Source organism: Passer domesticus, chromosome 10 (assembly GCF_036417665.1).
Source record: "Passer domesticus isolate bPasDom1 chromosome 10, bPasDom1.hap1, whole genome shotgun sequence".
In the NCBI taxonomy this organism is placed as follows: Eukaryota; Metazoa; Chordata; class Aves; order Passeriformes; family Passeridae; genus Passer; species Passer domesticus.
Genome location: NC_087483.1, coordinates 43,029,032 through 43,052,462, shown reverse-complemented (window position 1 = coordinate 43,052,462; position 23,431 = coordinate 43,029,032). Strand labels below are relative to the sequence as shown.

The 23,431-nt window shown below is 44.5% G+C and overlaps 1 protein-coding gene across 11 annotated transcripts in view; it reads left to right on the top strand.

The window, feature by feature from the left end:
* The window catches only part of CCDC148 (coiled-coil domain containing 148), a 49,034-nt gene that overhangs the window by 4,141 nt on the left and 21,462 nt on the right, over positions 1 to 23,431 (top strand). For 9 of the 11 annotated variants that reach the window (XR_010369602.1, XM_064435385.1, XM_064435386.1 and 6 more), the window contains exons 2-10: positions 6,928 to 6,997; positions 8,590 to 8,711; positions 11,763 to 11,866; positions 12,435 to 12,517; positions 12,681 to 12,844; positions 13,089 to 13,184; positions 13,275 to 13,456; positions 19,794 to 19,932; positions 21,958 to 22,164. Coding sequence is in view for 10 of the 11 variants with exons in the window: in XM_064435385.1 (XP_064291455.1) it covers positions 6,943 to 6,997; positions 8,590 to 8,711; positions 11,763 to 11,866; positions 12,435 to 12,517; positions 12,681 to 12,844; positions 13,089 to 13,184; positions 13,275 to 13,456; positions 19,794 to 19,932; positions 21,958 to 22,164 (1,152 nt within the window). In the remaining variant the exon portion in view is untranslated. The other 2 variants (XM_064435382.1, XM_064435383.1) reach the window with 2 other exon arrangements.

The window sequence follows — 23,431 nt, the reverse complement described above, 5'->3', positions numbered from 1 at the left end:
ACGAGAAGGGATGTCCTCAAGTGAGCTGTGCTGCTGAAGCCAGCTGATGGTGAAATCACGTTTCACAGGTGTGCACCTGTAAGTCAGGGCTCCTCTAGGACATTGCAGCACCTGGAAATAAGCAGGCAGCGTGGCAACAGACAAGAAAATGATTTGGAGAAAAGATGGCAGGAAATGCTGAGTGAGATGTCCAGTAAAACAAGGTCATCAGCAATTGGTCTGTTCTGTGGGTTTTCAGGTCCTATGCTTGTGATTGTTGTGTAAAAAACCTTTAAAATAAAAAAATAAAAAGAAAAAACCCCCAACCACAGCCCACAACAACTCTCCCCAAAGCCCACAAAGAAATAAAAAATCCCTCACCACCCCAGCTCTGGGCAATGCAGGTGCTCCTATCTGCTCAAGGACAGGGGAAGGTCTGCTAAAATCCTTTGCAGTTTCTATCAACTGCTACAGTTGCTGGCTGAACAAAATATTATCTAGCTTCTTACTAGTTTGTATATGAGGCTAGAAAAAAAGCTGAGAAATTAACCAAATTGTAGTCTTTCTTACCAGACCAGGGATACAGAATGTCAGGCTGAAATCTAGGGATACTTCTGAATGAGGAGTCAACAAAGAAAATGTATATGCAGAAAGATTATTTGATTTATGTTTATGGTCTGCACATTTCTGATGGCTGTGACTGAGAGGCCCCAGACAAGGATGAGTTGCTTTTTGTAGTAAGATATCAGACAACATTATGCAATAATTTAAAGTGAAAATGTGCCAAATGCTTCCCTGCACATAACTCTGGGAATGTGGCCTAGCAGAACTGGCAAAAGCTGTACAAAATGATACTGATGCTCCTGACAAAATAAGCTGCAGTGTCTCCTAAATCACATGAATTATCTGTCCCTCTGGCTTGTCTCTCACAGGCTGCAGACAAACGTTCTGCTCTGACTCCCACTACGCTACTCCTAAAAAATCACCTGGGCTGGCTTACAGGACAGTGCCACAGAGGAGCTGGTTCCTGCTCCCGGGGTCCCTCAGGGTCCTCTCTGCCCCGCGGTGCTTGCCCTGGCTGTGTCCCACCTGCAGCTCGGGCAGCAGAGATGCAGAATTGCTCTCAAGTGTAAATGCTGCAGCTCCACACAGCCCCAGCTCCTCGTGGGGTAAACACGGAAAAGCGTCTTGGCTGAAGGAGAAGCTGGACTTATTCAGACAGAGTCATATGTTCTTGAAGCACTGTTAAACCGTTCTGCCAGCAACGTAAACTAAGCCAGCTGACTTCTGCCTGCAGCTCATTAGGAAATGCGTGCAGAAATTGGTCTGTCAGCAGGGCTGTGAGGAACAGGCCTCCAGCAGTGGGGCAGGGAACCCTTCCATACAGATTGAGGTTTGTTGAGTAAAAACCATCAGTAACAAGGCTAGCATGAAAATGGGGTGGGAGGAAATACTTTCATTAAAAATACTACACAGAAGGCAACAGTAAAGACAGAGGCAAGTGCAAAAGGTGAGGACAACTTAAAATTACCTTTTTAATTCCTTAAATAAGGAACCTGACTCCTGTTTTCCTTCTTGCTTTTGCAAAATCTGAGATCTAGCTAGATATAGAGAATAAAGCTATCATGACTCTCAAACTGTGTATTTCCAATTGTGCATTTTGCAACAATGAAAACAAAATCACATTGGCTGGTTTATCTGAAGAGCAATGGGGCTGTGACTGAACAACTGGAATCCAGATATGTTGCACAGATTTTTTTTAAATGCAGACTTCAGTATGTTTTTGTCCTTCTTTTTTTCCTTTTAAATTGACTCAATGACTTCAACCTGCTCTGAGCTTCTTTAAGTGTCTTCCATTGAACTTCTGCTACTACTTGGTATTGACCCTTTCAGTGTCTCGTGGTTTAGTACGTGTGCTGTTTCTTGCAGAACACACTGATCTGCTGCAGCTCCTTTTGAGGTCTAGCTCCTTAACTAACCCTGCCTCTAAAATTGGATCCTTATTCCACTGGCCAGTGGTGTTATACGTGGAATCTGTTTCTGCAATTTCTGTGGTGCAGTGTAAATCCTGCCTCTTGATGAGAAGTGCAAAGCCCAGGTACTTTGTTGTATTGCAGGGCATGTTGATTGTCTGCAGTTTTGTGGAACAGCATCTTTGCTCCTGTTGTGCTAAGTGAATTCTGTAGATTTAAGTGTTTTTTCTGAAGAATGCAGAGCAGCAGAGGGGTGAGTTGCTTGCTGCACCATTCCAAATAAGCCTTTGCACACAGCCTAGCCAATAGAATGTATGTTTATGGGCCAGGCAGTCACAGGTCAATTTAACTACACATTCATTATTTCTTAAGTAAGGGAGAAAATTGTAGGGTCCTATAATGGATAACTTGGCCTCACATCTTCCAATTATTCTTTCATATATTTGTGCATATTGTTTAATTTATAATTGTTTTAATAGCTTTTGTTGTACATGGAGGTAATAAATAGAAATCCAGACAGAACATTGATAAAAACCACATAAGACAAAATTCTGCAAATCTCTTGTGGTACAGAAGTCTATAAATGGTGCCTCAGAATGTTTGCCTTTAGCTCAGCAAAGCTGGACTTTGTCCAGGTCTGTCCAGCCACATGCCAGGAGTTGCCCAGAGCAGCTGTGGCTGCCCTGGATCCCTGGCAGTGCCCAAGGCCAGGCTGGATGGGGCTGGAGCAGCCTGGGGCAGGGGGAGGTGTCCCTGCCATGGCAGGGGGTAAAGCTGGATGAGATTTAAGATCCAGCCCCAAATGTTCCATGATTAACTACTCGAAGCACCAGAGCATTTTCTGATTTCATCCTCTTTCATTTAAACCTTGCCATGGCCAGGTGTGCTCACTGCAGCAGGCCAGCAGCTTTTGGTCCCTGAGAATGGACTGTGCACGTTTTGTTCAAAACAAATCGACATGAAATGCCGTCTGACTCACTTGATCCAAGGTGATGTGATGACTTCATTTCCTACCCTTTTTGTGTCAGCTTACTAACTTCTAAAGCATTTATTTCCTTTTTTTTATCTACTTGTTTCAACGTTTTTTCTAAGTGTTCCTAAAGCTTATTTTGTCTTGGATTTTCTAAGAATATTCCAAGAACAGAAGGGAAATAGAGTTCCCTTGTGATGTGCAGATCCTCAGAAAGCAGATGAGCTATTCCCTACCCCTGCAGTGTGACAGAGCAGTCCATGAAGCTGATTGTTTTAAGTGTTACTCAAATTGATCTTCCTAATTTGGATTAAGTTTTACTTAATGAGGAAGTAATGAGATTATCATAGACAAAAAGGACTGTGTCTCTTTTGGAAGCATACCATTTCTGAGACTTGACTTTATTTCAAAGAGAGCTATAATTCTTTCTTTAGGGGAATGTAAATTTAAATTGCAATCAAACAGTGGGATTTTTCTAGAAACTGTTTTGACACCGAATGATAGAAGTATTATACAGTGTATTTTCTTCCTGTGGAAAGGATTGACTGCTGCAAGATTAACACGTTCTGGATGGGTGCCATTTTCAGATAGTTAGTTCAACTAGAAGAGAAAGGATCTGATTAAGGGATCAAGCTCATTATTTGTTTGTTATTTGTACTCCACACCCTACAATGGGAATGAATCTTTGCCTCTTTTCCTTAACAATAATTAGGATCAGAGGGTTCAACAACTGTATATTAATATGCCTTTTTTAAAAATGAAAACATGAAGTAGCTAAGCAATTAACCTTTCCATTAAACTTTAAAATCTTTTAGAAAGCCTTCCACAAAATGTTCAAGGCATAGCCAGATACTCAAAAGAGAGCACTGAGAATAAGGGCCTTTGAGAGTGGGGATTTTTCCTGAGTTTATTTTCTAGGAACCTCTGCTGTAATGTATAATCCAAGTTCCTGTTGGTGCTGTTCTCAGTGTCTGAGGTTCAGCTCTGGTTTTTTGGTGGTGTAGCCCCAGCAGTACATCAGGTGAGCCACGGAGGGGACTGTGACACCTGTGACACCTGCTGTCACCGGGTTCTGTGTCCTTCCTTCACACCAACCTGTGGAGCCCCAGCCCTGCTGCCACTGGTGAGGCTACTAAACTGTGTTTTGTGAGAACTTGATTCATATTATTGATTTTTGCATTTAATAACGTGAGCGATTTAAAACGTGCACACGAAATTATGTTTCAAAAGGCATGTCTGGCTCATTGAGCACTGTGCCTCCCTGCCAGAAATCCATCTGTCCTTTGCTTGGTGAGCAGCACTTTAGCTGGGAGGGAAAATTGGCCCCAGTGACCCAGATCTGCAAAGGTTTATGTATGCAAACAACTTGTTGAATCCAGGCAGTGGAATTAGGCTCTTAAAATCACTGGTTAAACTCACTGGGAGCACTCACTTGTGGAACTGGGGCCTGGGCTGGACCTGACCCATCCCCAGGGGCAGTATGTGGCAGGCACCAGGCTTTGCTTCTTCCAGGAATGCTGACTGACACTGGGGAGTTTAATTTCTATTCAAATGACGTGAAGGAGAGTCTTGCCTCAATATTGGCTATTTCCATATATGAGAATAAACATAGGTCATATACCTCAGACACCAGCAAGGGCTTGCATTAAGAATGTAAGAAGAGTTTGTAAGAATGTACTGAAGAGTTTGGTTGAATTGGAGATGAAATATTTTAAGAGAACATGTTTTTGTTGCCTAAAAGAGTTCAGTGAATAGTGAAATACTAAATTGTCAAAGGAGCAGAAAAAGATTTGATAAAGCTTGTGTTTTTTACTGCTAAGAGATTTAGCTGTGGTTGGCTGTAGGCAGAGCTGACTTGGCATTCTTGGGGGACAGATCTCTATGTACAGGGACTTCTGCCTGGTGGCTGGTTGATCTTGTGCACTTTTGCTTTCTAAGATGCATCAAGACTCCCAGCCTAGAGCCTGCAATGAAGTTTGAGCAAAGCTTTGAGGCAGGGTATTGGAATTTGGGCTTAGATGGACTTTTATAGTATTGGAGAGGTTTCTAGATATAACTGCATTAAAGCAGAAATAAATATAACTGGCAGTGCTTTTATAATTTTGATTAGTATGTTTGCTAGTTACTGAAGATAAAGTGCAGATTTATATGGATCTTGTCCTTTTCCAGAACCATCTTAGCATTTACTTTCAGTGTTTTAGTGAGGTCATAACGTCAAATTACAGAAAATAATGCCTGTGAAAGGCTGAGATCAAATACAAATGTATGACATTATTGTGGAAGAGAGAAACAGGTTGGCTAGAAGTGAATAAGGACTCGGTTCATCAAATACAGCAGCCCTAAATATACAGAAATGCCCAGTAAATTATTCTGCCTCAGTTCTGTTCTCGAGGTCTATTCTCTTGGTTTCTTGTGAAAGGAGGCGGAGCTAAGGTTAAGTGTGAAGTTTTGGTCAAATGCTGACATTAAATCAGAAAGATGCCAGTAGAAAGAAGACATCAACAATTCGTCAAATGACCAAATAAATAAATAACCCAGAGGGGTAGCTCTGCCGCTGCTAATCTTTCTGGTATCCGTAGTTATTTTTCAAAAAGGACAGCGTGTCTTGTGTTAGAAGCTTGTCATTTAAAGCTGGCCAGATGGGCCCAGATTAGGATGATGGTTCCCCAAATGTGCAATACAGGAGAATGACGCTGATGCGGCAGCTGCGCAGGGAACTGTAATAAAAGGTTTTAATAGAGGGAAGTGCCTGTGATGGATCCAATCTTCTTAGAGCTTTTGAGTACTCCCAATTTTCCATCAGTGTTATTTTTGCCTTCACTATATGGTGCAGATGAGAGTCACTGTAGTACTCCCTTCCCAAGTTTATCAGCAGAAGCTGTGCTCAGATGATCAGAAACCCAAAAAAAGCAGGCAGGACTGACTGTCCATAGCAGAGGGCTGGATGCAGAGTGTCAGACAGCTCACAGCAAAGTACACTGCAAACTGTCTTCTGTTGCAGTCTCACCTTTTTACTTCACTGACATTAATAGCTCTCTGGCAGGGTAGTCCCATTTTCATTTCTTCTGCTGGTCTTCCTTCCCACCTTGTGGGATTGTGCCATCCTTGGAGTTCCTAGGGATAAACTAGTTCATCTCACTAGAGCAGTGAGGAAATAACTCCACAAATGAATAAATTTTGCTGCTCTACTCTTTGCTGTGTCACTGCTTGCTGTGGGACCAGGCAAACTCAAAGGTGTGACAAAGAGATGGAATTTTGTGTGTGTGAAATTTTGGCAGTGTGGCTGGGTTTGAGGGAGGGTTCATGGGGAGCCTCACTGGACATGGCCTTTCCTTTCTGGTGTGACTCAGCTGTTGATTCAGTTCAGCTGGAACACCTCAGGTGGATCTCTTGCTTTTATTTCTGTGCCAGACCTGGGATGACACCAATGCATGCTGAATTGAAAGTACGGGGTTTGACACATACAAGACATTTTTTTACTGTGTTGTGTAGCTCATTGCATCTGAAACAGCCTGTTTGACCCATGGTGATGTGGGTGCTTGATGCATGCTGCTCACCAAGGGCTGAGCCACTGCCGCCCAAACACTGACCTGGTTTCACAGGTGTTACTGCAGAGGGGGTTAAAGGCACCTAGGCAGTCTCCAAAGGAAGGAAACTGTGATCTTTTCAGGATTCATTTCTATAAAGCAAAGAACTCCTCAAAACCCGATGTTATATTTGGATAGAGGGACTCATATTTTGAAAAGCACAAAGCAAAGAATAGGTGAGCTATGTCACAGCATTACAGATTCATCAAGGAAATAGTATTTTGTTTTCTTGGCTGCTAAATGGTATGAGGCACATGAAATCTCTCCTAAAGTGAAAGATAAACTGGAGGAATTTCTGTCTAATTACATTTTTAGTGAGATGTACCTCTTCTCAAAAAACAATAGATTTTTTTGAAAGTATTTTTAGACTGCATCCACAATGTTGGTATTCTTTAAACATATGTTTGTTTCTCAACAGGTCTAAAAAATAAAAATGGGTGAACTGGACCACGGAACACTGTTTTCAGCTCATAGGATTAGTGGTGGAGGTATGTATATTATCATGTTTAATTGTTTTCTCAACTGTTCATGAAACACCGCAATAAATAGCCTCATGTAGGAACTGTTGTAGCACCCTGGTTATGGTTTGGGTTGGAAGGGACCTTAAAGCCCATCCAATTCCACTCTGTCATGGACAGGGACACCTTCCCCTGTCCCAGGCTGCTCCAGCCCCCCTGTCCACCTGTCCTTGGCACTGCCAGGGATCCAGGGGCAGCCCCGGTTGCTCTGGGCACCTGTGCCAGGGCCTGCCCACTCTCCTTTAGTTCCTGTCTGTATCCACCCTCCTTGCAGGCTGCAACTGGTGCCCCTCGTGCTGTCACTTACAGATCCTGGCAAAGAGCCTTTCTGTTCTCATATAAGCCCTCTTTACATATGAAGAGGATGCAATTAATTTTCCCTGGAGTCTCCTCTAGCCAAACATCCCCACCTCTCTCAGCCTGTCTTCACAGGAGAAATGCCCCAGCCCATTTCCACAGCCTCTGGGCCAGGTTTCTGTCCCCCTGTGCCAGGGCCTGGAGCTGGGGGTTGTTCTCTGCAGGTCCAGGTGCAGAGCAGAGGGGCAGAACACCCCCCTGGCACCATTCATAAAATGAACTAATGAACTCAATTCCAAGCTGCCTGTCCTGCAGGCCAGGTGCAGGCTGGCTTGCTGGGCTCCTTGCCAGTTCATACCCAATTTTTTTGCCCCCAGGATCCCCAGGTTGCTCTCCCCAGGGCTGCTCCCATCTATTCAGTGCCCAGTCTTTGCCTGTCCTGGGCACTGCCTGGCAGGAGGACTGGGAAAAACCCTTCCCTGGTGAGGCATCGCCTGGAGATGTGTTGTGAGGCTTTGTGTAGGCATGCAACAAATGAAAATCCTGGGGGAGGCTTGAAGGCGGATCGTGGGATGGCTCTGCAGGATTTATTTTACCTTTTACCCCTCTGTAAAGCCACATGTCAGGCACAGCACCTCCAGCCATGGGGCTTAGTAGGGAATGCAGAAACATAATGGCCAATTTCACTACTAAAGAAAACTGAAGCAGAGGTTGTGAGGAAATGCCCATTCCTTATCCCTGTAAGCCTCCCAGCTTATGTAGAATGACTGTCTGTGCACAAGGGCTTCACAGTGCTAGGGCAAGAGTTCAGGTAGCTCATTTACAATTGTAATTGTGCCTCAATTTTATACCGTCTAGAAAAAATCTACTCCTGTTGCTCAACCCATAGATTGCAAAAACATTGAGGCAGTTTTCCAATCAGTGCAAGAAGGATGCATTTATTGTATTAGAAGTTATTACAATGCCTGTAAATGCAGTTTAAAATGAATTGATTACTAAATTCATATGTAAACTAAAGACTTTTCAAATTAACTTTTCGTAAACAGATCACTGGTTACTGTTTCTTATATGATTTTTGTTAGTATATTGGCATGTTTCTTTCAAATATATTATGTCATTCAGCAACTAACAATATTGGTATGAAAACTTCTAGTGTTGAAAACATTGATTCTGCTTTCTATCTATAGAGCTTTCATTTTATGCCTTGCACTTTAGTTATTTCTCAAGAATTTGAAATGTCCTTATGTGTTTTATGTGATAACTAGACAATTTGGTGGTTCCTGCCAGAAATGCTCTTTGCAGCCAGAAGTACAGACCTGTTGACTACAAACATCTGTATGAACTTGCTGCAGAGGCAAAAATGGCCTCTGCACAAATTCAGTTAAAGGTATGATTTTTGTTTTATTTGTAATGTGACTACTTTTGAAATTCAGTGACCATATTTCTTTCAGCCAGAGGGGGTCAAATGTGAAAGTTCATCACAGCTATACTGTGATTTGGATGTGTTAATGTCAATGTGGGGACTTTCTTCAGATCAAGGATGCAAAGTATGTGTGGATTCTACTTTCCCAAAAGACAGGAAAAATTTGTATTTTACTGCCTTGAGGAAATTCACCCAAACTTATTGCATAATCCTGGGGGCAATGAAGAATTTGTGGGATTAAATGAGAAAGGAAGGCTGATCCAGAAAAAATGCCAAACAAAAAGATATTAAGTGAGGATTTCCAAAAGTCAAGCAGACTTTAAAGAAGATTAAAAATATTTAATAGCCATAAAATGTAAATGTGGAGCAGACAGAAAGGTATAAATTGGTTCAGAACATCTCAAGGGGTAAAGACAAAGGGAGCCTTGTTTAATGCTAGAGAAGGGTGAATGAGAGAAAAAACCTACATAGTTCCTTTATAATATTGCTTCTTTAGTGCATGTAGGTATCATATATCAACAATTCTGGCAGGTATTGCTTCATGGATTGGCAATGCCAAATTGTACTGAATTCATTCAAGCTTTATTTTTTCATCTTTCTTTTTTCACCTTCTCAAGTGTTTTCCCACTGAGTAGGTAGTGAAATATATATGGTGGAAGCTCCAGAGAGACTGGTATGTGTTCCACCTACTACTTTCTGTTGCTGATTCAAGCCATTCAGATTTTGAAAAGCTGGGTTCCTCTTCCTTTGAAGTAGAACCAAAGAAGTAAATGGTAAATCAGCTGCTGACTGCTTAAGAAATAAAAAGACAGCTCAACAGGGAAAAAAGGTAATATTACAGCAGTTATGAATAAATGGCAATGCTGTTGCTATAAAATAATTTCAAGAGCATGTTGACTTTACATACAAAAGTACTTAAACTTTTGTTTCTTAGTTTTTGTAAACTTGGTTTTAGAATTGGTTTGCAGATGTAACTATTTTCAAATTGCTTTCAATACAGTATTCTGTTTGCTTAAGTCTGATTTCATATAAGAGTTTTCATATTGTAACAAGAGAAAGAAGTAACAGTAACATGTTTTATGAAATAGAGGAAACTATAAGTAACTTTTCAAGTGTGAAAGTATGTAAGCAATAAAAGTGAGACATTATCTTTGGTGCAGAAGTGTGGCCACGTTTCTCTTCCCAGACAGAAGCAGGGCACAATTCTTCCCAAGGATTTCTGAATCTCAGAGAAAGGAGAAACACAATTCTTATTTCATTTGCTGTGTCTGTGTTGTGCTGACGTAGAATACAGTATGAGGACTGTTTATCCAAAGTGGTGGTGTTTTGTTCCCTACCAGGACCTACCAGGACCCAAGAGTGTGTGTGTGTTGTGTCAGACTGGGGGCCAAAAGTCACGAGAGAGTCACAAAATGAGTGTAGTTCTGTGCAGTGGTGAGCAGAGTGAGTGCTTGGCTGATTCAGTTTAGATGTAATGAAGTGATTAATTAGCCTTTAATAAAATGGAGTCATATGCATCATTGTCTCCCCTTTGCTGGGAGTTGCCTTTGATTCGGTACAAAACTATTGAACGCAGAGATTGAAAGCATGGAGCACGTGTGTTCCAGCTCCAGCACGGGCCCAGGTGCAGCTCCTGGGAACACCTGGTGGCACAGGCACAGGCACACGGTGTCCCCACAGCCCCTTTTGCAGCCTCTCCCCCAGTGGCAGCCCCGGGCAGGCGTGGTGCCAGCACGAAGGACCAGCCACCAGGAGCCAGGACATGCCCCCAGAGGCACTGGGTGAGACTCGGGCTCGCCTGATGTGTGCTCCCCGTGCCCAAAGCAGGATTCCAGCTCTGTCGTGGGCGGCTGAGGGACCGTGGCTGCAGAGTTCTCCAGCCCTTCCTTGTGTGTGTGAGTGCTGCGAGGAGCAGTCCTCCGCCTGTGCTGCTGGTGTCCCCAGCCCAGCCGGGGCAGCGGGGGGACACGCCGGGGGACGCTGCTGTCTCTGGGCGTGCGTGTGAACACGGAGGGGTCAGGGCGGGTCTGGGCAGCCTTGCCCCGGGCAGGAAAGGTGCACGTTGGTTCCACCCGAGCCAAGTGGAGTCCCAGCAGTTTCCACTCAAAACGTCATTCCTTTGCTGAACTAGATGGAGTGAGATCTTTATTCATTTCTCCCTGTTATGAGCTAACACAAGGGTTTCTCTTGTATTTTTTTGCCTTGCTGCTGTTTTGCCATAGGACATTGTATCTGTGTGAGGGGGAAGCTGAGGAGGGGAAAAAGGGTCAGTGCAGGAGCTGTGGGAGCTGCTGGGTGCAGATCTGGAGGAAAGGGATGGCAAGGGAGCACCGAGGCAGAGTGGAAAGGAGCTTTGCCCTCAGCACACACCGAGCTCAGACAGTCACAGTGGCAGCAGGGTGAGAGGAAACCACTTCTCTCAGGCTTCTGATCCTTTTTCCTTCGCTGCTGGCTGACCAGAGTCATCTGGTTCCCACTCAGCAGCCTTCCCCTGGCAGGCTTTCCTCTGGTTTAAGCAGGAACTCCATCTGTTTCAAAAGCAGGTATTCCTATTTTATCCAAAGTATGAAGCAATGTTTTTGTGAAGTCCTCAGTTTGAGAGCCTCTCTAATTGGATAGATTTTGTAAAAAAACCTCTTTTCTGGTAATATATTTTTGAAAATTTTTTTCTTGACATACTTTCAGTCTTTCATCTTCCCACCTGTAAGAAAGTATGTTTTTTGTTCTTCTGCTTATCCTTCTTCATCTTTGCTTCCAGAGACATAGGGATGGGACAGGAAAGAAGAAAATGGACTGATTTTTTTCCTCCCCCCCCCAACTTTCTCCTCTCATTAATTGTGATTTGAAATGCAACTTATTTAATTAAAATTGGTTACATTTGACCCCATTGTTCTTTGGAAAAACAGTTTTTAAAAAAGCTATTAAATTAATCATTCTGTATTTAAAAGTTTCCATGTGAAGGCGTTTGATAAAGCTGTTGAATATGTTCAAAACAACCTTTAATTTTCCCTGCAGATTAAAAAAGCAGAGCAACTTTCAAAAATTAGCAAAGAGCAAATGCTGCTGAAACAGCATCGCCAGGTGTGGTGGCAAGAGTATAAAAGACTGAGTGAGAGCAGGTAAGGGCTGAGGAATCTGAATGAGTGGTTACCAAAGAGACAAGCAGACAGAGTTTTGGGCTGGCATAATTGATTCAAGGGACACTGAGGAAAAAAGTTTATAATACCTGATCTGAAGGTGTTTTTGTGTGGGGAAGGAAGGTTTGTGATCCACAGGGAGAGGGGTCTGTGACATGAAGAGCTCACCCGGGGGCAGGGAGAGCAGGGAATGTCGCTCTCGCGGCCTCTGAGGCGTTCAGTTATCTGCAGCACCTGAAGACTGTGTCTTTGTAAGAGTATCAGAAGTTTTCAGATGCCTTTTAGTGCCTTTAGAGGCTGTCCCTAGGCTGTGTGGTGAGGTCACACAACGGGGGACATTTGCAGTGCTCTTGTCCATTACCCCGTGTACTCAACAAGAGCATTTGTGGCTTCTTTACCACCTTTGTGTCCAAGTCCTTCACTTCATACCTTCCCATGCAAAGAATCCCTTTTTTAATGTAATTATTGGAGTCTTTGAGGCTCATCAATCTTGCAAATGTAATGAATAAGAAATTAAATCTTCTGCAAAACACGTATTCATTTTCTTCAGGCAAAAAGCAGAAGAAGAAATGAAGACTTTTCTAGATGAAGAAAGCCATAAGAATAGCATTTTTTTTGATTTGAGGGAACTGGGTAAGAATTTTTTATTAATTCCTTAACTATTTTTTTTAATAGCTAACATTATCTTGATTGCTTGTTTGGGTTTTTTAATCCAATCCTTGACAGGTTTAGATTTACAGAGCACGGTGCTGTGTAACATTTTTTGTGTGTTTGAGAAAGCTTTATGTTCATGCAGAGCAGAAATTGTCCAAGGAGTGGGACACATATCAAACCAACGCTTTAGTTCCTGTCTGGCAGCTAAAGGAGGATTTGAAACTCAAGCTGTCTCAAGTGCAGCGTTACCTCTCAAAAGAATCTTGTCAGAAACCCAAGATCAATTCAGCTGAAGTGTTACAGCAGGTTGGTATTTTCACTTTATTTTTGCAATTTACTATCACCATATTTTTAGCATTATCTTTTCTTTTTGTTGTTGAATTTTGAGACTGTAATTTACATGCAGAGTTGTGCCATAAACCCCCTTTTTATCATGGTGTAAATCTGTAAAAGTGTAGCAGTGCAGGGCTGGAAATTGACTCTGTTTCTAAATAAGAGTTTTCATATTGTAGCAAGAGGAAGAGTAACAGTAACATGTTTCATGAAACAGATCAAATTTATGAAGAATCAACAGAAGGCAATTTTGGAAGGTCTCATCCTTGAAAGTCTGGCTTTGGAAAGAGAGCTCGAAGAGCACAAAGAAAATGTAAGGTTTCCTTACAGGCTCAAGTAGAAGTTCATTGAGGGGGTAGATATGATGCAGAGTAGTGTCCTGAGCAGCATTTCTTCATTGCAGGCATTAGTGCACCCTTCTGAAGAGAAAAACGGGCTTTTCCTTGAGGTTCCCCCCGAGCTGCAGTCTCTGGAATGCCCCTACCCCGAGCTGAAGGCCTTGGTGGTGCAGGAGTACCAGGAGCTGGCCAGCGGGCACCGGGTGAAGCTTCAGCAGGTGCAGCAGCAGCTGGAAGCTCTGTGCAGGTACTGCCCGTGTGAGCCGGCCCGTGCGGGGTGAGCCGTGCACCCGAGGGCTGGTTTGGGGCTCTGGGCTTGGCTGTGCCACTGGCCCTGCTCTGCTCTGTGCAGGCTCTGCCCAGCCAGGGGTGAAGGCAGTCCCTGCCAGAGGTATCAGCTGAAACAATAAGCAGTGTGTTTGGTGCATTGAGGAACCAACAGTCTGGGGTGCATCAAATGTCCTTTGCACACGCTCTTGCAGGAATGGAAATTGCTCCTTCCCTACGGTAATTACACTAGCAAGATTATGACAGACAAGTACAGTCTTTTTCCAAGGCACACCTCCTGGGCTTTTATCTATGGAGCAGATAAAAAGGGCCAATGTTTTCACAAATTTTGGATCACTGCAGTAATTGTCATCGTAGAGAAATGTAAAAGATGTATATAGCTCTGATTCAGATAACCAAAAAGAGGACAGATTTTTCTGTAAATGAAAATGTTTATTGAAAGAGCAGTATTCATAATGATCTAGAAATATAATAAAGCTGTGTATTAATAATATAAAGCTTAGCCTTTCTGCTGAGGCTGTCCAGAGCCCAGGAGGTACTGACCTGCAGACATTGCACGGCCTTTGACTTGTTTTTGCCATCTCCTGATATTCCTTTGGATGGCTTCAGGCTGTCAAAAGACTGAGGGGGAGGGCAGTGGAATGGTTTGAAGCCTGGGCAGGAGAAACTGGGGAGAACAGGCAGGTCCCTGAATTTGTTTGGTAAAACCATCACATGTTGCTTCCAAATTGGTTTCCTGTGTACACATACAGTGCAGTGTTTGCTCTGTCCCTGCTGCTGAATGAGTCTGGTGTGCTGAAACAGGCTGAAGATGCTGGCTGCCGTAGAAAGGGACGTTATAATGTGCTAATCTTTTGTACAGACTGTACAAACCTTCTTTGTGTTCAGGCGTGGCACCTGAAACATATATGTTATTACTGGAGCATCCTAGCTGTTAGAACATTTATGAAGCCACAAATGGCAAATTTAAGCAGTTCTTTTACAGTTCTCTGATATTGTTACAGTTTCTCTTACAGAAGTTTTAACAACCTGAATAAGAGAACCTGTGGCAAATGGTAAATCACTAAGTATGTACAAGGTCTTTCTTAGCAGTTTTAATAAAATTTGTGTCAAAGTTTATGATCAACACAATTTTGGTGAAAATTCATAAATTAAAATCCTTGACTTACACAGCATGTGTGCTAGTGAACAATAGGCAGACGTGGATATAGACAACATAATTTCTGAAATGGTTGAAAAATCTGCCATAGAAATGGAAGAGGAGCTTGGGTTTGTTTTCAAGCCTTATACAGGATTATAATATTTTATAATCTAAAAAGGCATGAGTTTAGGTCTGGAGCTAGCTAATTTTGCACCAATAATTAAATAATATTGGGACTTAAAGATAAAATGCCACATTTGCAATGGAAAGAAAATCAGTTGTAGCCTGAACACGAGCAGTGGCTCTTTGAAGGAAGGAGGGTGTGATCTCTAGATGGGAAACACACGGTGGATGGAGCTGGGGGACGTGGGCAGGAGTCTGCTGGGGCTGTAGGAGGCTGCAGGGCCACAGACCCAGTTCGGGACAGTGTGCCAGTCCTGGGAACTGCAAATGGAGGGAATCATAAATGAACCACCAGTAATCATCTCAGGCATTTGATTTAAAACTAGCCCTTGGGGACTTTTGTTTGTCTTCTGGTCTCTGAATCTCTAATGTGTTGCTCATTTATGTTCCAATAGTTTTATCCATAACAGGATTAAAAATGAGTTTTCAATTTTAAAAAAAGAAAGACTTTGTTCTTATAGCATTGCTTGCTTCCAAGGTATGGGTTTGTAAAACTCAACTCCTTACATTTATATTGGCTAATTTGCATGGAGATATCCTGTGAGTTTGCAAAGATGCAGCCTTGTGATTGAAGTATTCTATAATTCATCATGCTCACTGTGATCCAGCTGGCACAGATAATGCTGTCAGAAATGGAGTGACAGGTCCTCGACCTTGCTGTGTGTCCCCTGTGCTCTACTGGTTAATACAGCCTTAGCAAACCTTTGCAGTTACTGCCATTGCTCTGTGCCCAGAGAGACCACACAGCCCCCTGCAACACATTCTTTTCTTATTTTTGTGATTTGAGAAGTTGCTCAGTAGCATGTGATTCCATGATAACACAATGGCTTGGTCACTTCAGCTGGGTCACTTGGCCACTTCACTTCCTCTGTCATCATATGCTGCTTGTACAGTAAAGAAACCTTCAGTAAATACTACTCTGCCATTGCACATCCCATTTTTTTAACAGCTTAGACTGTCTGGAACAGAGAATTTGGAAAATGTACATAAAATGTTCAAAAAAGAAACTTTAGAATAAGATAGTGTTCTGGTCTGGTCTATTCTGTGTGACTTTCATTCACACTAGGATGCACATTGCAGTAGTCATTACTTTTAGAAAAGGAAGAAGAGCTTGTGTTTGTTTTCAAGCCTTATACAGGATTACAATGTTTTATAATCTAATTTTTTTTTTTTTTGATGTTGCTGAAACACAAATGTTTGTGTTTGGGAAATACCCAGGTTGTGAGCTATCCCACAAATGGTGGGCTTGGACTGATGTGTGTTAGAATGATTTTCTAAGCACTATTTTTTTTCCCCACAATTTCCAAGGATGCCTGAATAATTTAAATCACTGAAGGATGAATGGAGTCTCGCAGACTCGGCACTGCATCCTGTGCAGCATCCTTTCAAAGGAACGGCAGAGTAGGACAGAGCCAATTCAGCTCCTCTGCCAGGCCCCTGCTGGGCTGCTCCTGCTGCAATGGGCAGCGCCTTCAGCGGCACCAGGGCTTGGCTTCTCGCTTGGTGGCACCGTGTGTGGTGGCACGGTGGCACTGTGTGTGGTGGCATTGTGTCACTCTTTGTCACGGTGGCACTGTGTGGTGGCATTATGGCACTCTGACTCGGTGGCACTGTGTGTATGGTGTCATGGTGGCACTGTGTGTGTAGTGGCACTGTGTCACTCTGTGGTGGCACTGTGTCACTGTCACGGTGGCAGTCACTGTGTGGTGGCACTGTGTCACTCTGTGGCGGTGGCACTGTGTGTGGTGGCACTGTGTCACTGTCGCGGTGGCACTGTGTGTGTGGTGGCACTGTGTGTGTGTTGGCACTGTGTCACTCTGTGGCGGTGGCACTGTGTGTGTGGTGGCACTGTGTCACTGTCGCGGTGGCACTGTGTGTGTGGTGGCACTGTGTCACTGTGGCGGTGGCAGTCACTGTGTGTGGTGGCACTGTGTGTGTGGTGGCACTGTGTCACTGTGGCAGTGGCAGTCACTGTGTGTGGTGGCACTGTGTCACTGTGTGTGGTGGCACTGTGTGTGTGGTGGCACTGTGTCACTGTGGCAGTGGCAGTCACTGTGTGTGGTGGCACTGTGTCACTGTGTGTGGTGGCACTGTGTGTGTGGTGGCACTGTGTCACTGTGGCAGTGGCAGTCACTGTGTGTGGTGGCACTGTGTCACTGTGTGTGGTGGCACTGTGTGTGTGGTGGCACTGTGTCACTGTGGCAGTGGCAGTCACTGTGTGTGGTGGCACTGTGTCACTGTGTGTGGTGGCACTGTGTGTGTGGTGGCACTGTGTCACTGTGGCAGTGGCAGTCACTGTGTGTGGTGGCTCTGTGTCACTGTGTGTGGTGGCACTGTGTGTGTGGTGGCACTGTGTGTGTGGTGGCACTGTGTCACTGTGGCAGTGGCAGTCACTGTGTGTGGTGGCACTGTGTCACTGTGTGTGGTGGCACTGTGTGTGTGGTGGCACTGTGTCACTGTGGCGGTGGCAGTCACTGTGGCGGTGGCAGTCACTGTGTGTGGTGGCACTGTGTGTGTGGTGGCACTGTGTCACTGTGGCAGTGGCAGTCACTGTGTGTGGTGGCTCTGTGTCACTCTGTGGCGGTGGCAGTCACTCTGTGGTGGCTCTGTGTCACTGTGGCGGTGGCAGTCACTGTGTGGTGGCACTGTGTGTGTGGTGGCTCTGTGTCACTGTGGCGGTGGCAGTCACTCTGTGGTGGCACTGTGTCACTTGTCGCGGTGGCACTGTGTGTGTGGTGGCACTGTGTCACCGTGGCAGTGGCAGTCACTGTGTGTGGTGGCTCTGTGTCACTCTGTGGCGGTGGCAGTCACTCTGTGGTGGCTCTGTGTCACTGTGGCGGTGGCAGTCACTGTGTGTGGTGGCTCTGTGTCACTCTGTGGCGGTGGCAGTCACTCTGTGGTGGCTCTGTGTCACTGTGGCGGTGGCAGTCCCCGTGTGTGCCCGCAGACGGACGCAGCCGCGGTGCCGGTCCCCGCTGCCGCTCCCGCTGCTGCAGCGCGGGATCCGCGGGGTTCCAGCGGGGAGAGGGAGCTTCCCCTGGAGCTGTTTGTATTCCCTGGAGTGTGTGAGGCCGGGGATTAGCGCTGGGGAAATCTGTTTCAAAGGAAGCAGCTGCCTCGGGCTGTGCGTGTGAGACAATTGCTGTGTTTGAGCTCGGAAATGAAATAAAGATTGGGCTGTGCTCTGGTACAATGCTGCATACAAGAAAACCAAGCTCTACGTTTAAAATTTGGGTCAGGCATTCAATGTTTGTCAATATCTTGACAGTGCAGAAACTTGGTAATACCTTAAATATTCATGTCAAATGTGTTGGCACTTTTCAGAGTTGTTTTAGATGAGGTATTCCTTTCTGCAGTTTTACAGAAGTGTCAGTGAGGTGGCATCTCAGATTCACTCAGCAGGATATGTTGAAATTCTCCATGTGTTTGGTGGCTATGAATATGCTGGGCTGGGTCATGCTGTTTTGGTTTTTTTGGTTGGGTTGTTGTTTTTTCCCCCCCACTATTTTTCTATGAGCAGCTGACAAAACCTCAGCACAGCTGACAAATTTTGGCACAGCTGACAAACCAAGGCACTGGCAGTCAGCTTGTCCCTGCTTACAATAAAGTACTTGTAGCTCTCTCTCCAGCGGATTGCTCCCCCAAGGATGTCGCACAAGAATTCCTCCTTGTTCCGGGCAGTGCAGGGAGTCATGGCTCGCTGGCCATTAGAGGAACACGAATCAGTGGAGCTGGCCGGGCTGCAGCCTCTCCATGCTCCCTGCTCTCCAGGTCTGGGGAATGCCTGACCGGGGCAGATCCCACCCTGCCTCACTCCTCTCTGGAGGCAGAACACCTCTGCTTGCTCACCAGCCTGCACGGGCAGAAATAGCCAGGGTAAAAGGTTGCAAGACAGACTCTCAGCTCTTTGAACTCTCACTGCTGTCACTGAAGCGGCATGTTCAGGTGTCACCATACTGAGGTGTGTCAGGACCCACAGAGGAGGGTTACTGATTCTCTAGTGGTGGATCATGGAGTCTAGCCTAATGTTAATTACATGTGAGTTTCTCACTGAAATCCCTTTTTGGGATTTTTTCTTGCCTGCTCTTTCTGCCTGCATAAGGATAAGGCTGTTCCAACACCTCACTGGATGCAGTGCTGTGGAACACAGACAGGGCTGCTGGCTTGGGGAGTCCAGCAACTGCAGCAGCTGGAGGCAGCAGGAATTTGGGGGTGGGTAGAGTCCCATGATTGCCTTCCTTTAATTATCCCTGGGCTCTTAGTCACTTCTGAAACCAGGTCACTGGGCTAGAGAGACCTTTTGGTCTGACTCAGTGTTGCTGCTTGGATGTTAATGCTGACAATGACAGCCTGACATTAATCCCTTCAGGGCCAAGAGTTCAGACTGAGGCTAAAAATCTGCATCCCAGCCTGTGGTATTCTTTCAGATGGATGCTACTTCTTGCTGCTCTCATTTTCTGAGACAGAGGCATGCAAACTGATTACTACAGTTCCTACTCTGCAAAAAGATGACTCTCATGCCTTGCTGATGAGTTTATGGCTGTTAGGAGTTTGGTAAACTAGATCTCCATTTAGATGTGTGCAAGGATTGTCCATTCATTCCCTTCTGATTATTTATTTAGTGCTCAGTGGTGGAGTCTGATCATCTTGTTCTTTTTATACTGTATTTTCCCTGTGGGGTCACTGATTATCCAATCATGTGGCATATTTGAGAAACACAGTGACATTCCCCAGTAAAAAGCCAGATTAGAAAGAAAGAGAACAATTCACTCAAACGATGCCACGGTAAGTGTCACATCAGCAAAGCAATGTATGTTTGCTTTATTTCATTAATCTGATTTTGTCACCTCTAACCCAACATCAGTTTACACCATCAGGACTGTGAGCCCACTCAGGGCTGGGCTGTCCAGAACCAAACTCCTCCTTTGCAGTGGTTGAGTTGTACTGGGATGGATTGTTTTGTGTTCCTTAGGAACAGTGACTGGAAGGAAGAAGATCAGTGGGTCTTCCAGACTGTTATCAATCAGTACCCAAGTGATCTCCAGAGGAGGAGGACTTTGTACCTGGATATGCTGCAGAGGTATCTTCCCCACAAATCCAGGCAGGAGCTGGTCAGTGCTGGTTTACCTATTCATTCAAACATACAAATTCTTAAACTATGTAGTGAACAGTTGTATTAAAGAATGTATGTTTATTGAATTTTTTTAATTTAAGCATTTCTTAATTATAAATTTTATTCTGCACAGTAAAGAAGAAATGTCCCTGTTTTTGCAGGAATTTTAAAATATCATCTCTTCAAAACAACTCCTGGGCAGATTTTTTAGTTCCACATAGTCTTACAGCCACATTTACAAAAATAATTTGTTAGCATTGCTTCTGCTGTATAGTTTTATAGCTGTGTTATGCCACTGTGCTTCTCTTGGTGTTTTCATTTTTCATGAGGATGCACAGCCTTGTTGCACTGTCTTGGAATAGTTATTTTAATTGTTCTGTGGCACATATATAGCATGAAGAGTAGAAAGTTATCTCCCGCTCTAAGGGAGAGGCTATTTTTATATACATAATGCTTTCAAATTGATTGCTGATTCCTCTTGCACTCACAGTGAATAAGCACATAGCAGCTAATTGAGAAACCCATTTTGAGGCCAGAACACTTCAGGATGTCATAAGGAAAGTAGGAGGCTTTTCTTATCTCTGTCTGTATTTTTAGACCATCCACTTTCCTGTGTTTGAGGAGTGTCTAGTGCAAAGGAATGACAGTGAAGTGATACTGCTAATTAGCCAGGGTTTCACTAAATATAAAGTTCTTGTGGATTTCAGAAATTTTGCCCTGGACTGAATAGGGCTGAATAGTCACGTGCTTTGGAGAATGCAGGTATGTTTTAAGCACAACCACTATTGAAGGGTCTCCCTACACCTTGGAAGGTTCATTTAAAATTTAAAAATCCTAATTCTACAGTGAGCTGATGTGTCTTGGTATGTGTATTAGCATGATGACTATGGAAATGTTAAAACTCTGCTAAGAACCTGTCCTTAGAAGGTGTTTGTTTCACACTGGAGCAGCAGCCTAGAGCCTTCCTCACCTCCTTCCCCCCGTGCAGAGTGGTCAGGGGTCAGGCACTTGGAGGCTGATCCCAGAGCAGATCCATGGAGAGCTCTGTGTGTGGAGGAGCAAACCCCAGCCCTGCCTTGCTCAGGAGTGTCTTGGCCCCAGGAGCCTGGCAGTCTGGGGCAGCAGCCCTGGCCGTGGGAGCTGCTGGGGCACAGTGCTGTGGTTAGCCATGGGGAATCCGAGGTGCAGCTTCAGCCAGCCAGGAGCTGATAGGAATATCTGTGAGTCAGCATCCCTGCTCCCTGCCAGAGGCCTGGAATTAGCATCTGGAATGGTCCCCTTGGCACCTGAGAGCAGCCAGCCATCTCTAGAATCTCATTCATCCCTAAGTATTTTGGGGATATAAGACAGGTTCAAGACTCTACTGCCTCATTCTATGCAGCCTTACCTGATACTGCTTCCATCAGGGTCTTGAACCTTGGATATCCTCATGAACCTCACTGAATTAGGCCAAAGCAAGTGGATTTTGGATTAAACACTCCCTGTTTTTGCTAGGTGGTGACACTGGTGGTGGCACTGTGCTGCTTGGCGAGCTAAGATTTTATTTCCAAATTTCCTGCTAGGAAAGAAGTGAACCTGATTTCCCCCTGTACTGCTTTTGTACAAGTGCTGTTATTGGTGTCCTGTTTCTCTGCAGATCAGAATTTGCTAGGAAAAGCCTCATCTTGCTGGAAGTGCTCAGTATCTCTGGAGATATACTGAAGGACCTGCTTATATGTAATGTCCTTCAGGGCAGGGAGGGACCGTGGCATTTCATTTATTCCCATAGCAAAAGCACAGCTGAACAGAGAGCAGTGGGCCAGCAGGATGCTGTGCTGCTGGAGGGTGTCACTGCCCAGGTCACCAGGACATGGTGACATCCCTGGCACCTGGCAGAGTGCCCTGGGCCTGCGCTGCTGATTCCACGGGAATATTGGTGATACAAGAACTAAATCAGTTACAGCCAGGTTTGCAAAAATGTCTAGAATTTTAATTTTATTAATGAATAGTTTTTAAGCCTTTCTGAAATGCCTTCCTCTTGCAGGTTGCTCATGAGAAGGCTTTGGATCACTGCCATTCCATCAGGAACCAGCACAGAGTCCTGCTGTCAGCCTGGGCTCAGCTTAGGAAAGCCTTTGTCCTCAGGGCCCTGGCGACTGCTGCTGAGGCTGCTGCTGCTCATGAGGCAGAAGTGGTGCTGGCTGACTCCAGGCAAAAGCAGCTGGAGATCTGTGCTGACCTGAAAGCAAAGGTACGTTCGGTTATAAATCCATCACCAAATCTGTATAGAACAGATGCATCCAAAATGAAGTTTTTTACATTAGCACTAATCTGTTTTCAGGTAAGTAATGGATATCTGCCTGTCCTTCTGTTGTTTTTTTTTTAAGAATGCTTTTTAAGATGTGAAACAATGGATCCCATAACTTGTTTGGCTTTGTTATAGAAGGCTCACAATGTTCTGATTTACTGTGGTAAGAGGTGAAAAAAGATAAAAATACCTGTGTGGTTTTGGTGAGTGAATAGAGTAAAGTGGGAGGAGGCTGGACACAAGAGGAAGATGTTGTGATGTTCATGCCTAAGGTGTTTGTGGGAGGAATCCCATTTTTGGGCATGAGAGGCATGTTAAGATTTGCTTAAATTGCTCTCTGTGATTTTTGACTTGCACTGAAATGAACATCTGAGAGCATGCATGGTGTGTTATTCTCACTTTACCAATATTCTCTCTGCTGTGCCCTCACTTTTCAGTGAAATACTAAACACTTGATTCAGGTTTCCTACGAGAAGGAAAGCATGGTAAAACCTGTTCTGTGAGGCAGGATTTTGATGTTGATGCTAGCTTTTAGTTAGCAATAACACAAAAGCCCTTCTGTCTTGTTCTGGAGCTGTCTGGCGTAGGAAGGTTTGAATCTAAACACTTTAGGGTTAGAAACTGCCTGGGCATGACTAAGTGGGGAGCACCCTGCTCTGACTCCTGTGTCAGCCTTCCCTTGAGCCAGGGGCAGGAAGGAGTGGCTCTCTGCAGCTGAGGGGATGTTTGGTGGTTTTTACCTAGGCCTTCCTTTCTGGAATGCCTGTGTGTCTCTTACCTGCACAACCAGAGATGGAAGGGCCAATTATTCCAGAACTGTGAATTTGAGCCACTTTTCCTGCTTTGTTTCTTTTACTTTTCTTCTGCACAAGAAGTAACAAGCTGATTTTGGAGTACTTTGTTGTCTCCATATAAGATTTTCACAAATGCACTGAACATTGTCTGACAGATTTTTGGATTCTGACCTCCTGTTTCCAGGAGCTGTTTGAAACTTAAACCTATTAGGCCTACACTTTTCAAGGGTGACTTCAAAGGGATCTTCGTTAAAATGTCGAACGTTTGAACAAAACCAACTCACCTGTTTCCCAGAAAGGAGGAATGAAAAAGGAACATTTCTTTCATTAAAGGAGGATATCATTGTGACCTTGTTTTGATCAGCTCCACACCTGAAAGGGCTGCGGGGCGGAAGCTGAGCTTGGGCACAGAGCTC